At 51.5% G+C, this 13,245-nt stretch overlaps 2 protein-coding genes across 11 annotated transcripts in view; one reads left to right on the top strand and one right to left on the bottom strand.

The window, feature by feature from the left end:
- Nucleotides 1-346, top strand: part of gramd2ab (GRAM domain containing 2Ab) — a 9,752-nt gene extending 9,406 nt beyond the window's left edge. Inside the window, exons 10-11 of the mRNA XM_030095765.1 lie at nucleotides 27-128; nucleotides 298-346. Of these exons, the coding sequence (XP_029951625.1) occupies nucleotides 27-128; nucleotides 298-346 (151 nt within the window). The remainder of the gene's footprint in view (nucleotides 1-26; nucleotides 129-297) is intronic.
- Nucleotides 347-1,960: 1,614 nt separating this feature from the next.
- LOC115391974 (proline-rich protein 5-like) lies at nucleotides 1,961-12,258 on the bottom strand. Of its 10 annotated transcripts, none has more exons than XM_030096415.1 (10): nucleotides 10,058-10,184; nucleotides 9,625-9,897; nucleotides 7,620-7,753; nucleotides 5,903-5,983; nucleotides 5,672-5,720; nucleotides 5,033-5,099; nucleotides 4,250-4,341; nucleotides 3,794-3,931; nucleotides 2,478-2,595; nucleotides 1,965-2,313 (listed from the first exon to the last, which is right to left on the bottom strand). In XM_030096415.1, the coding sequence occupies exons 3-10, from the start codon at nucleotides 7,739-7,741 to the stop codon at nucleotides 1,994-1,996; spliced, it is 987 nt and encodes a 328-aa protein (XP_029952275.1). In that variant the 5' UTR covers nucleotides 7,742-7,753; nucleotides 9,625-9,897; nucleotides 10,058-10,184; the 3' UTR covers nucleotides 1,965-1,993. The 10 variants fall into 10 exon arrangements, with proteins under 10 accessions (XP_029952272.1, XP_029952270.1, XP_029952271.1 ...); XM_030096417.1 differs by having other exon boundaries at nucleotides 7,620-7,750; XM_030096413.1 differs by lacking the exons at nucleotides 9,625-9,897; nucleotides 10,058-10,184 and adding exons at nucleotides 8,318-8,604; nucleotides 8,892-9,212.
- Nucleotides 12,259-13,245: the final 987 nt, after the last annotated feature.

The following is a 13,245-nucleotide window of genomic DNA, read 5'->3' as shown; positions in this document are numbered from 1 at the left end:
CGTGTGCGTGTGCGGTGGTTCTCCAGGGTTCTCCTCCTGGTCCTGTTGTCCTGCTATCTGGCCTTCAGAGTGTGTTGTCTGGAGCAGCAGCTCAGCCTCCTGACCAGCCAGCCCCCCCTGAGCGAGAGGTACACACACACACACACACACACACACACACACACACACACACACACACACACACACACACACACACACACACACACACACACACACACACACACACACACACACACGGTGTCAGCTGAGTGTCATGTTCCAGATGTTCTCTGATCTTGGTGTCTCTGGATGTTCCAGATGTGGAGAGATGCCCTGCTGGCTGGCCAACCTGAAGACCGGAACCTGAGCCCCCCTCCCCGGGGTGAAGGTCCAGTTAGCGGGAGGAGCTGAGAGGAACTGGTTCTCTGGAGAACCGTGGTAGCAGCGTCTGGACGTCACATGACCACGAGCTCCGGCGTCTGGAGGGAAAACCCTGCTGGGTTTTAGACTCTTTTAGGCTTCATCTAGATCTGAACAAGACACTCCGTTAGACATGAAGACTAAACCACCCCCCACCCCACCCCCACATGTCTGCCTGGAGGAGGAGGAGGAGGAGGAGGAGGAAGAGAGTGGGTCTTACTGGAACCCGATCCAGACCAACTCCTCTCCTCCGTACAGCTTCCTGTTTTTTATTAGTCTGATTTTAGGCTTTTATTTTCTAATCCTCACACACTGATAGTCCGAGACTGCTGCTGGAAAAGTGACGCCGCAACAAATGAAAGGGTCAAAATGGGAAGAAAATAGTATTTTTTCTGTTTCATACATTTAGTCTGACATTTATCTTTAAAGGAATACTTCACCCAAAAAACGATTTGGCCTCATTTTCTACTCACCCTCATGCTGAGCAAAACTCTGGGGCACTTTTTTGATGTCTGAAATGCAGCTGGAGATCTGGGGGGATTTTTGTTGTCAACAAGCTTCCATATAACAGGGACCAATAGAGCCCGAAAGAAAAAGGTCCATAAAGTCCACAAAACGTGCCTATTTTCCTTCATACTGCTCGTCCGCTGTAATCCAAGAGTCCTGAGCAGGTAACGTCCATAATTAATTCGAAACGAGGTCATTTAGTACATTTTTCGAGAGTAAACAGTGCTATATCGTACTTCTGCAGTGCACGTCTGCACGCGCACCCTGAACTACGGAAGCCGCGGCAGACCAAGACAGACGCTTGGCGCTTTCAGGGAGTACTGTGCTAAATTGCATGCGTAGAAGAAGAAGTTCAGCTGTTTACACTCTGCTGTGAGCCTGACGAGGAGGAGGTTAGCGTTTCCCAAGGTAGAAAAACTTGATAAATCATTAATCAAATCAAAAACATGGTTCAATGTGTGCCTATCCTGGGTCCTTCAATCAAATGAAGCGCAGGTGCCTGGGGAGATCCCGTTCTGTGACTTTCCACAAGTTACCTGTCCAGGTCCCTGAAAGGCTAAAACTGTGGCTAGTAGCTCTTGGCAAGGATACCGGGACCGCCAACGTGGATTCGCTCAGGGTCTGTAGCGAACACTTTTCAAAGGATGAGTTCCGAATGTGTAAAGGAAGACCTTTACAAGAAGAAATCGTTTTTTGGGTGAAGTATTCCTTTAAGTTTAGGAACAAAGAGCCTCCTGTAGACCCCCCAGCAGGAGCATTATTCAGAAGACAGTGTCGTCGGTGGTCATAATGTAATGGCTGATAGCTGTCTGTACTGAATGCCATGACGTTGCGTTTTGGGATGAATACACTGCTGCAGATGTTCCAGATGTTACGGTCTGTGTGCTTTCAGCGTCGTACCAGTAGTGAGTGGGGATGAGGAGGAAAACGAGGCTCCACTCCTGGAGGGTGTGAGGAAGAACATGCAGACTGCAGGTGTTCAGACTCACACAGGTGGCCTGCAGGATCTGGTTTCATTAATAATCTTTATTTGTACAGTTGGGATCTTAAAACAGCGCTGAGGAGGAGAGAGACGGTCCAGCTGAGTTCAGTCCCCGTCCCTCCCAGACGTCCCCCCCGTCTGCGCTCCGTCTCCTGGTGTCTCCTCGCTCGTCTCTGTTCTCTGGTGTCCACTGTCTCTGGGGGGCCCTGAAGCCCCGCCCCTCCCAGCATGCATCATGCTGGACGCCAGCAGGAGGCGCACGTCGGAGTGGGGGTTGGCCACCGTGTGGCGCCGCACGCCGCCGGCCTTCTCCAGGTACGCCTCGCCCTCCTTCTCCACCAGCGGGGACAGAGAGCCGGAGTCCCAGGGGTCCGAGGAGCCGCGGTGCTGCGTGACCTTGACCTCCGGCCGATGACACGAGCCTGCTGCAAACAGGGAGAGTCTTAAGCCCCGCCCACCGGCTCCTGAGGTGAAGCTGAATAAACCTTCAGGCTCCAGACCGTATGAAAGCGTCTGATTGGTCTCTGAGGGCGCCGGGTCCTCGTCCTCAGCTTCATGAAGGAGGAAGAGTCTGCCTCATCATCCTCACCTGACAGCACGTCGTTCCTGCTGTGAATCACGTTGCTCAGATACGGAGACACGACGGCTTCCAGCAGACGCTCCAGCTGGAGGTACTCCGGACTGGGACCCCCGGACTCATGGACCCCCTGCCGGGGACAACAAGACACTCAGGACAACAAGACACTCCGGTCCCAGAGGCTGACAGAACTTCAGATCCCCGCGTCTCCAGAACATCACACAATTACGAGAGCGCCACATTTGTTGCATAGTTGGATTTTTAACTGAAGTCACAGGACTGAATAATATGTATCAAAATATTCCTTGACATACCATCTGACACCACTAGATGTCAGCGTGTGACAGCAGAAAGCTGCTGCAGCCACAGGAATCCTCCATTTGACAGAGCGAGAGAACCATTGAGGAAAAGCAATATTTAAACTACTATTATAAAACATGGGGCAGAAAAGTGACTCTCAGGGTCTTGACCTATGTGACCTATGAAACTCAGCCCTTTTCATAAGGGGTGCAAAGTTTAAGTTGAGATGCAGAAGTTGAACACATGCCAGTGAGAGGCTTTTATTCTGAAAGACAGGTGTAGCTATAGGTCACCTGGGTCAAAGTGAAAGGCCCGGGCTGAACCCGGGCGTCACCTCACCCCTGGCAGCCAGACGGAGCTTGACCATTTGTTTCTTTACAGCTTTTATTTTTTAAATCTCTGACAGACGCTCCATTCATCTCCGAATCTGACTCTGAATGAAGTAGGAGCTGGTTTCATCCTCTTCATATTCCTGTTTCTAATCAAGATTTTGGGTCAGAAATGACAAAGCCGTTCTGTGTGTTCAAATTTAACTTCATTATTTCAGCAGCGAAGTCAAAACTTGGACCAGCAGGCCAGAAGCACCAGACTCGAGGAAAAGAAGCTGAAAACAGCGTTTTGCAGACGACTTCTGAGGCACTGTGGCTGAGAACAGCACGGAAATCAGAAAGCCTGCAGCTACAAATTAATCACAAATCAGATTACTGAGAATGGCCATTTTCGGCCCACGGGCCATGTGTTTGACACTCTCTTTAATAAAAGCTACTTTAAACAAGGAACCTTTAAATTTCTACTTTGAACAACTAGCAAGTAACTACTTTTTTTTAAAGAAGCATTCAGGAACATCTTAATATTTAATGAAACAAGGCAGAAAGAACGGCTTTTCACTGTGTTTCAGCTGCAAAAGGAAATTCAAAGTTCTGGCTTGTTTCAGTAAATAGTAACAAACAGCAGCAGAGAAGAAGTGCAGCGTGAGCAGCAGATGCCGAGGCTCACCGACGCCTGCTCGTCTCCAGGATCGGCTTTACCTGCAACACCAGCAGCATCTGCAGGAAGGCCGGAGGCGGCGGGGCCGCGGCGCCCACAGCGGCCTGCAGGGGGAGCCGCAGCAGCACCAGGTTTCTGAAGGCCAGCAGAGACATCTGCCTCACAGTGAGCTCCTGACCCTGGAGGAAACACACACACACACACGCAGAGTGTCAACAGCCTCTCCACTCTGAAGGGTTCAAACATGAAGGAATTCTCGATATGAAAGGAAAACGATTCTGACTAATTTTGGCCTCTTACATGTTCAAGCTGTGTTTTTCTTTTATTTCACTTCAACAACAAACATAAATGTCAATATGAACTTTCACAAAAGCTGTGGAAGGTTGAGCAGCGTCTGACTGGCCGCCCTGACTCCGCTGATCCCGCTCCGATAGCCGGTGTGTCTACATGAACCTTCTCAGGACAGATTAAGGTCTGGGAATAACACAGCTGCGGACCTGGACCGGGTAGAAGATGGCCTGCAGGGTGGGGAGGGTCTCTGTGAAGAACCGGTTCCAGGCGTCGGTGAGGACGACCAGCTGCTCCTCACCTGACGGAGCAAAGAAATCTCCAGATGATCCAACAGCAAGAAGGAAGGACGCTAATTCTTCTTCAGTAGCAGGTTCTGTACCGCCGGACTAGTTCCAGGCCAATACCCAACCTTCCCTCCATTTCTAAAGTCCTCGAAGTTGTTGAAGTAAGCTTTGAGACCATTTATATAATGACAACCTATTAGAATCTTTTCAGTCAGGTTCCAGAGACCAGAAACCAGGTTCTAGAGCTCATCATGGACCAGAGACCAGGTTCTAGAGCTCATCACAGACCAGAGACCAGGTTCTAGAGCTCATCACAGACCAGAGACCAGGTTCTAGAGCTCATCATGGACCAGAGACCAGGTTCTAGAGCTCATCATGGACCAGAGACCAGGTTCTAGAGCTCATCACAGACCAGAGACCAGGTTCTAGAGCTCATCACAGACCAGAGACCAGGTTCTAGAGCTCATCACAGACCAGAGACAGCTCTGGTCTAAGTCACTAATGATCTTCTCATGGCCTCAGATAAAGGACTGGTCTCTGTTCTGTTAGATCTCATTGGTCCTATTGATCAGAACCTTGTCCTACAGAGACTGAAACATAATCTGGATTAAAGTTTCAGCATTAATCTGGTCTGGATCAGTTTTATCAGACCGGTTCCTCCACGTTTTGTTTCCTGGTTGAAAGTGTGAACCTATAAACACTGACCATCATCTCTGCTGTGGAGGAGAATCTGGTCCAAGACTCCAGAAAGGCCTCGAGTCAGCAGCTGGTTCTGCAACAGCAACACAGCAGACAACACATCAAATACGATTCACACGACAAAAACAGCTGAAAGTCTCATTTATGCTGAAATCAGGTGAAAATGAGCGTCAGTCCTTACAGCAGCTTCACACTGAACTCAAACCGAATGCTATCCTGGGGTTTGGGTCTGAACCCTTATTTCTGTCAGTCTGACTGGAGGAGATCAGACTGGTTCATTCACTACACCCCATTCAGTCAGCAGGTCAATCCCATGATGCTTTGTGGCATGATCCCACATCCAGCCTCAGCAGGAAGTCCTGGAGATGATTTGTTAGCTTGTTGTGTTTCTTCAGGAAGTGAAACACAAAGGATCTTTCTCCTGGTTCAGGGTCTGACCAGGATTCACTGCTGGAGCACAGCAGACCCCCAGAAGGTCCAGGTTCAGGCCCCAGCTGGGCCTTTCTGTGGTACAGGATAGGTTTCATGACAGGTGGGCTCAGTTCAGAACAGGTTCTGGTTCTGAAAGACACTTGAACAGCTGCAGGTTCTTGACTGAGGCCCGGGACTCTGAGGTTCTCCTTCAGAGCCGTGCAGCAGGCCTACCTGGAAGTAGTCGCTGATGAAGGAGCCCATCTCGGTCTTCAGAAGCCACCTGTACACAGGAAGAGACAGTCTGGACCATCAGCCGGCTCGTCTCACCGCGTCATGTAACTGAACCGGAAACTCTCAGCTCGTCCTTTTAACCGTTTTACAGCCGAGTTGCGGCTTTTAAACGTGAATGAACGTGACTCTGTGCTGCTGGTCCGTTACGTCAGGAGGCAGAGGAGGGGTCACCTGATGCTCTCGTTGAGGCTGTAGAGCTCGTTGTTCTGCAGAGCTTTTCCCTGGAAGACCCTGATCACAGCCGACTGGACCCTGAGAGAAACAACAAGCTCCGGTCAGCTCGGACCATCCTCCAGGGGATCATGACCTTCATCAGAATATGGTGGGTTCTGGAACATTTTCTAATGAAGCTGCTGGACAGCCGGAGAACCCCGACAGCTCCGAGCTTCCTTCCTTCCTCTCTCCGATGCTTCACTGTCGGATATGAGGAACACACACTCCACTGCGAGCAGAACGCTGCCGGCTGACTCCGGATCTGCTGGAGTGCCATCAGGCTTACAAAGGGACTGTGTACAGGGACCATGATCTGATAACATGTCTGTCAGTCTGAAATCAATCAGCTCATGTTTTACAAACCACAGGACTCTTCCAGTCATCCAAAGTTACTTCATTCATTCATTCATTCATTCATTCATTCATTCATCTGAGGTCAGAGAAGGTCACATCCACAGATTTACTGTGAAAAGTCGTTGGGATCCAACAGCAGGAGAAACACTTCCGGTGGTGTGGCAGCTACAGGCGTTCTCTTTGACTGAGATGAGGGTTGGGTCTTTATATCTTCTTTTATACCTCTATTTAGAATTCTGAACCTTGAGTTGAAGTGGTTTTAAAGAGCGCTCACCCCTGCTTCACTGACTCCAAGCAGAAAAAGCTTCTTGTTGCTTTTTTCCTGCGACCACTGGCATTTTATTGTGAAGTGAGTGACTCAGCGGGAGCAGAGGATGTGACCCTGCTGCCATCTCTGCTTCCTCCTAAACATCCTGCCGGGCGCTGCGGAGAGCAGGAAACAGCCGCCGGCCCGGCACGCCTCCAGCACCCTGGAAACACGCTGCCGGCGGCGGGCCGGGCAAGATTTTCAACCAAAGAGGATCCAACTGTCCAACAAGATGAACGATTCGTTTCAACAAAAACTTTACGCGTGGGAGAAGAGTACCGTGTTAGTCAAACACACTGCAATGCTGAGTTTTGTGATGTTGTGATAAATCTGGAAGAATTCTATGATAATATGATGATAAGTATCTGATGCTGAAGTCTTTGACGTTGACGTGACGCCTGTGCCTGGTTTAGTTTTTCATTCAGTGACGTGCCGGGCACTTGTTGGGAGCGAGACGAGTGTTTTCTTAAACAGTACATCTGTGGAAAGATTTATTAACCTTCACGTAAAAACGATCAGTTCATATTAAAAGTTTGGATGTTTTGATTGAAAACATTCAGTCTTGGCGAAGATTAAACCTTTCTAAAGAGAATACTTCCACATAGTTTTAACACTTTTAATTTACCTCTGTTCAGAAAACACTGGAATCAAAGCATCAACCCACACCAAGTGAAGCGCTTTGGCCCCAGTACTGGACCACAGCTGGACCTGGGCTTCCAGAGCGTTCCAGACTGCAGTCTGAGTTTCCTGGCCTGGTCTGGACGTGTCAGACGCTGCTGTACCGTGTGCTAAAGCTGAGAACGCAGATCAGACCGTGAGAACGAGTGTTGCCTCATGAACACTTTCACCGCAAGAAACCTCTGGTGCACATCTCTGTGCAGTTTGCATGTTCTTTCTGTGCCTTTCCGACTATGGGGTTCTCTCATAATCCAGAGGCCATGGTGAAGCAGTGTGTGAGTGCGATGCAGGAAAGGAGAACGCTCCAAAGTGCTCGTTAAGCTAGCGGAAGCTGACCTGTTCCACACGGTGGCGTTGGAGATCTGCAGGCCGGGCGTGCTGGCGTGGAACCGCGCCAGGTCGGACAGAACCGGAGAACTCATGAAGCGAGGCCTGGGGCGGCGGAACGACCCCATCATGCCCCCCGACTGCTGTGGGAAGAAGCGGTGCAAAATGAGCAGGGAACTCCACGGAACACCCCGGAACACCCCGGTGGCGTCCGCAGACGGCGCTCGGCCAGCATTCTGACTCCGAGTTCTCCAGAACTCATAAATCCTGGAAGAAATAGTCCTGGATAGTTAGGACACAGCATGGCCTCAGTAATGCTTCAGATCCTCCAGGATCTGGTGAAATCCAGACTGCGTCACTCAACGCTTCCTTCAGCTGCTTGAACCGAGCGGCGAGTCTGAACCAAACCACGGGCGAAGGGAGCAGTTTTCCACCAGCTTGGCATGAATCATGTCTTTCCAGCGCTAAGCCCTCCTCACCTGGATTAATACGGCGTGCTGGCTCTTTTCCACAGACACTGCTTCTCATTTCTAAGAATAGAGCGTGGCATGACTCCTGTACTGCGCCCTGACCGCCACTCTCGCCTTACAGCATGAACATCAGAAATCTGACTCGGAGCCTGGGGACTTTACAAGGTTCACTACTGCTAGTGAGGGTTTCCTCTCAAAGCGCACCGACGTTTGAGGCTAGGTCTATGAATTTCTCACCATTATGAATGAGAACGTGTCCCTCTTGGTCCAGCAGTGATGGACGGTGTCTTTACCCAGAGCCAGCTGGGACTGGGGACGTTTCGGTCCCTGTAACGGGCAGCAGGCGGCTCCTGCATCCCACTGCGGACCCGACCAGGGGAACGCCAGCGAAGACCGGCTCTCAGTGGACGACTGGAGCTGACGGCACCGATGACCAGCTGCCGTCCTGGTTACAACCGCGGTTTAGCTCCCCCACACTGCAGACCGAGACGGAACGGCGACAGCAGCGGGTGTTTTACACGACCCTGTTTCCTCAACCAGCAAAAAACCACAAGCACAAAGTAAAGTCTAAAGAACGACTGCAGGTATCCAGCTAGCAAAAACAAGACAAAAAAAAATAAGTCAGAAGGACAAGAAGAGAACTGAAATGTCAAGTGAGAAAAAAATCCAAACTGATCCAGTTTCAGTTTCACAACAATAAAACCGAAAAACACCGTTTCAGCCTCTGCTTCTGCTGCTCAGAGAATTCATTACATCTGGATCAAAGCCTTCATCGACTGGATCAAGAAGACAGACCACAGCAGTGACGTACGTGGACGGGTCCCTGCAGAGGTCAGAGGTCAGAGGTCAGGGACACTCCTGAGGATTTCTACGTCCTTCCTGGACTCAGCGATGTTTTTCTGAAGGGGGGTCCGGACCACCAGGATCAGGGTGAAGGGACTGATGAAGGCTCAGCTTCACTCTGGGTCGACGTCTCGCCCTGAGAGGCCGAGGCTGAGCGAGCTGACCTCTACAGCGCCGACCCCCGCAGGACAGTCGGCTCTGGACGACGAACATCCACTGATACTCTGATATTTCGTCCTCCAGAGCAGCAGAGACGCTTCAACTCAGGAGACGGACGCCGAGGCCGCCGCTTGTTTTCCCTCAAAGACAGAGACAGAAATGAAAGACTTGCTTTCTGAGGTGTGAAAGTAAAGCGAGGCTGACACTTCTCACACATCGAGAGTGGAAGTGTGTGTGTGTGTGTGAGACACACCCAACGCAGCAACATGTGGTTGAAGCTGAACTTTAGACGCAGCTGCCGGCATCCAGAATGGAGAGAGGGTTGACAGACGCGCCGAGCCTTCACAAGACGCTCACACGGCGGTTTAGAATTCATCCTGTCTTATTCTTCCATGAAGCCTAAAATCAACCAGTTTCAGTTCCTTTTCCTTCTTAAACCGGTGAAGACCGTCCTGAGCTCATTTCACATCCTCACTAGAGACAGACAGACCCTGAGGAGCCTGTTCTTCCTGACGGTGAGAAAACGCCACCAGACCACGTACCTGCGTCCCGCGGACGGCTGGAAGCAGTCTGCAGACGGGAGGCCCTCCTGACGGCGCCTCTGCTCAGGTTCTGCTTCCTGTTGATGGCTGCTGCAGCCGAGCATCTTTCACAGGATCTGATTCATTTAGAAACACGGTCGCACTCTGCACCACAGCTTCCTGTGCGACGAGGCTGACCCGCCACGGCGTTCTGCGCTGGCGGGCTTCTCTCATAACCCCCTTCACAACACGGCAACAGCGAAGGTTCACCCAGCAGCGGCGCTCACTTTTATCCTATGGCAGAAAGAATGGAATCGCTCACTGAGATCAGAATCCAAACGTTCAACGGAGAGACTGAAGTCAGTCAGCCAAGCTAAGAACATTTAGGAGGGCGGAGGAGCTTCATGAGTCAGACGACCAAGAGGCCGAACTCAGACGGAGCCGGGAAATTCACCTCCAGTCCCGCGTTCAGCGGACAGGAAACGGCCTCCTCGCCGTCTGCTCTCGGAGACAGACCAGGTGTTGCAGTACCACTGGCAGCCATGGGGCGGCAGCGCCGAGCAGCTGGTGGTCTGAGTGGAGAACCCTCGCTCCAGTGAACTGAGGTACGGCTGTAGCGACGTCTACTCCCACTGAGGAGCAGGTATGGTGTTCATGTGGAGCTGAAACGAGGCCTGAAGGACCTGCAGAGGTCAGAGGTCAGACTGCAGCACTGAGACGGCGTTAAACCGGCCACTCCACGAGCCGACCGTCCAGTCAGCGCAGCACTTCCTGCTGGTCTCTGCTTCCTCTTCCAGCCGTCCTGACCGAGGCGTCGCTGAGCGCCGAGCGGCCCGGCCTCAGCTGAACCCTGAGACGCCACAGGGGTTAAAGGTCGCCACCAACGCAGCCTGAAGTCCGCTCATGAACCCACCACCGGCCAGAGAAGCCAGAATACAGGATCAATCCGGCGCGCCCTGCTCCAGCAGCGCTGTGTGTCCGACGCTGCTCTGCCAACTCAAACCGAGACGTGAAGGCACAGCGCAGATGTTTCCGTGTTCAGAGGAAACTCCGTCACGACCCCCCCTCCGGTCCCACTCTGATCAATAACCTCTGCTTTTCCTTGTTTTGGCGGTACTCTCAGACGTGGCAATGCATGATGGACTATGTGCACAGGTGGAGAGTAATTCTAATAAAATGAGGTAACTGGAGGGAAGATTCTGAAAGCAAAATCAAAGCTGGTGGCAACAAGCTGGAGTCAGACTCACCAAGCACCAGAAACTGCTTCCAAATCAGGCTGTGACTCTGGCTCCAAACTAAATCCTGAGTTTTTTTACTTTTTTCACTGAAAACTCAATTTTCCAAAGCAAGAGTTCTGTTTCGTGAAACAAAAAAAGGCAGCAGAGTAGATAGAAAGGCCATCCGTTGCTCAGCCCTACTGAAAAACAACCAAGACAGTTTCTGGATAAAGCTTCAGTTCTGTGTACAACAACACCAACAGAAGGCATTGTGGGTAAAAAACAGTGAGTGAACGTTGAAGTCTCCGTATTGACTCCCCGACCCGTCGCCATCCAGATCAATACCCCCACACACTCGGCAACAACACACACTAGAATCACAACCCCGGATCGTTACCTTGGTCTTAAAATCCCAGCAAATCCTCCGGAGGGGTCAGCAGCTCATGACCCCGGCGCTCCGAGGAGCTCAGTCAGCCCGGAGCGGCTCTCTGCATGGAGTTAGAGGGCTTAGTGGCTTTAACACACACACACACACACACACACACACACACATTAAGGAATTTAAAGCGGCTCAGTACAACCTGAACGTAGTGGAAGGCCTCTGAGCACCAACCGCCACAGTCCAAACAAGACCTGCCGCTCCACCCAGGACGGATGTGTGTGTGTGTGTGTGTGTGTGTGTGTGTGTGTGTGTGTGTGTGTCTAACTCCAACGCCCCCAAACTACAGCCTAACTGATCAACTACTGGAGTGTCCTCCGCCTTTCCCGACAGTGCTCCAGGTGAGGGTGTAGCTCCATGTGGGTGCAGCGGGGCAGACCTGGGGTTTTCCCTGGACTCATCGGTTTTCTGAGACAGAACACCACCCGAACACACCTGAACGCACCTGAACACACCTGAACACACCTGAACGCACCTGAACGCCTGAGCGCCACAGCGCCCCCTGCACCCGGACTGGGTGAACTGCTGAAAGCCTCTGCTGATCCCCGTTTCGGGAGAATCGCAGCAGAACCCAGATCTGCTCACTCGCGACATGAACGCGCACAGCTGCACAAACTCCGGAGCACTGAGAGGGGTCCACGTGCACTTCCAGCACCACCGTGCACGTCCCGGGGCGCGCGCAGGATGTGCGGACTCACCTCGGCACACTTCTCCCTCCGCTTCTGTGCGCGCAAACTACTTCGCCCGGGGAGCAGACGCACGCGCGGGGGCTTCACGCGGACGAGGCTCCACGGTTCCGCACGCAGGAAAAACACCGCAAGGCTCCTCACGCAAAGAGGACGAGGCGCCACTTCCTCCGGCCGGCAGCCGTCCTCCCCGCACGCACACGCTCCGCGCTCCATTCTCAAGGAGCCGCGGTGTAACGAGAAAAAGTGACCGCGGGGCAGAACGGTCCACCGGCCGCGGGAGCGCGCTCGTGGGGTTTCACCCAAAGTTTGTCTGCTTCTCAAAATTCTTAAATAACCACAACATAGAAGAGGCCAGACTGTTCTTCTGATCCGCTGAAACCACTCCCCTCACTGCCGCTGAGTTACTGCTGCATTAAATAACAAATATACTCTCTAAGTTTCATGTTGCTCTGTAAAAACTGTAGAACTGTTCTCTCTGAAAACGCTTCCAGTAGGGATGTTTTTTCAAGATAAGAAAGACTTTAGAAAATAAAATAAATCAAAGGGACACAGTTAGTCGGCACCTCAAGATGATAAAGTTTTTTTTTAAGAGAAACACATAAATTACAACAGACAACCGGTCCGTCGATCAAAATAGATAAATGTAAATGAATCATAACTACAAAATTAAAACAAAGCAATACAATCCTTACAAATGTTTTAAAAAGCCCTAGGTTCATCTAAATATTAAAAGATTCATATATTTTTTTTAAAAAATCTCAGAAACAAAAAAAATATCAATGTCATTTCAAATTCAATCATCAGGATCACAATTTTGCACTGTGTGTGCACTAAACATTCAAAAGCTTGAAGCGAACGTGTCAGTAAATATGCAATCTCCTGCTGTATTACCTTCAGTCCACCAGAGGGCGCAGGACGCCCCTCCTGCTGTATTACCTTCAGGCCACCAGAGGGCGCAGGACGCCCCTCCTGCTGTATTACCTTCAGTCCACCAGAGGGCGCAGGACGCCCCTCCTGCTGTATTACCTTCTGTCCACCAGAGGGCGCAGGACGCCCCTCCTGCTGTATTACCTTCAGTCCACCAGAGGGCGCAGGACGCCCCTCCTGCTGTATTACCTTCTGTCCACCAGAGGACGCAGGACGCCCCTCCTGCTGTATTACCTTCAGTCCACCAGAGGGCGCCGATCGCCGCTCCTGCTGTTATATTACCCTCAGACCACCAGAGGGCGCAGGACGCCGCTCCGCCGCTGCCAGCCGCTGATGAGGCAGTGATGGCGGAGGAGGTTCTTCCCGGCGG

The sequence above is a fragment of the Salarias fasciatus genome, chromosome 7 (genome assembly GCF_902148845.1).
Source record: "Salarias fasciatus chromosome 7, fSalaFa1.1, whole genome shotgun sequence".
NCBI classification, from domain to species: domain Eukaryota; kingdom Metazoa; phylum Chordata; class Actinopteri; order Blenniiformes; family Blenniidae; genus Salarias; species Salarias fasciatus.
Note: the sequence above shows the minus strand (reverse complement) of the source record. Positions and strands in the feature narration are given on the sequence as shown.

Coding starts and splice junctions, on each gene's coding strand:
- LOC115391974 (XM_030096410.1), bottom strand. CDS start 12,161: ATGGAGCGCGGAGCGTGTGCGTGCGGGGAGGACGGCTGCCGGCCGGAG. Junction 5,721..5,902: donor AGCCTCAACGAGAGCATCAG/GTGACCCCTCCT, acceptor TCCTGTGTACAG/GTGGCTTCTGAAGACCGAGA. Junction 2,314..2,477: donor CAGGAACGACGTGCTGTCAG/GTGAGGATGATG, acceptor CCCTGTTTGCAG/CAGGCTCGTGTCATCGGCCG.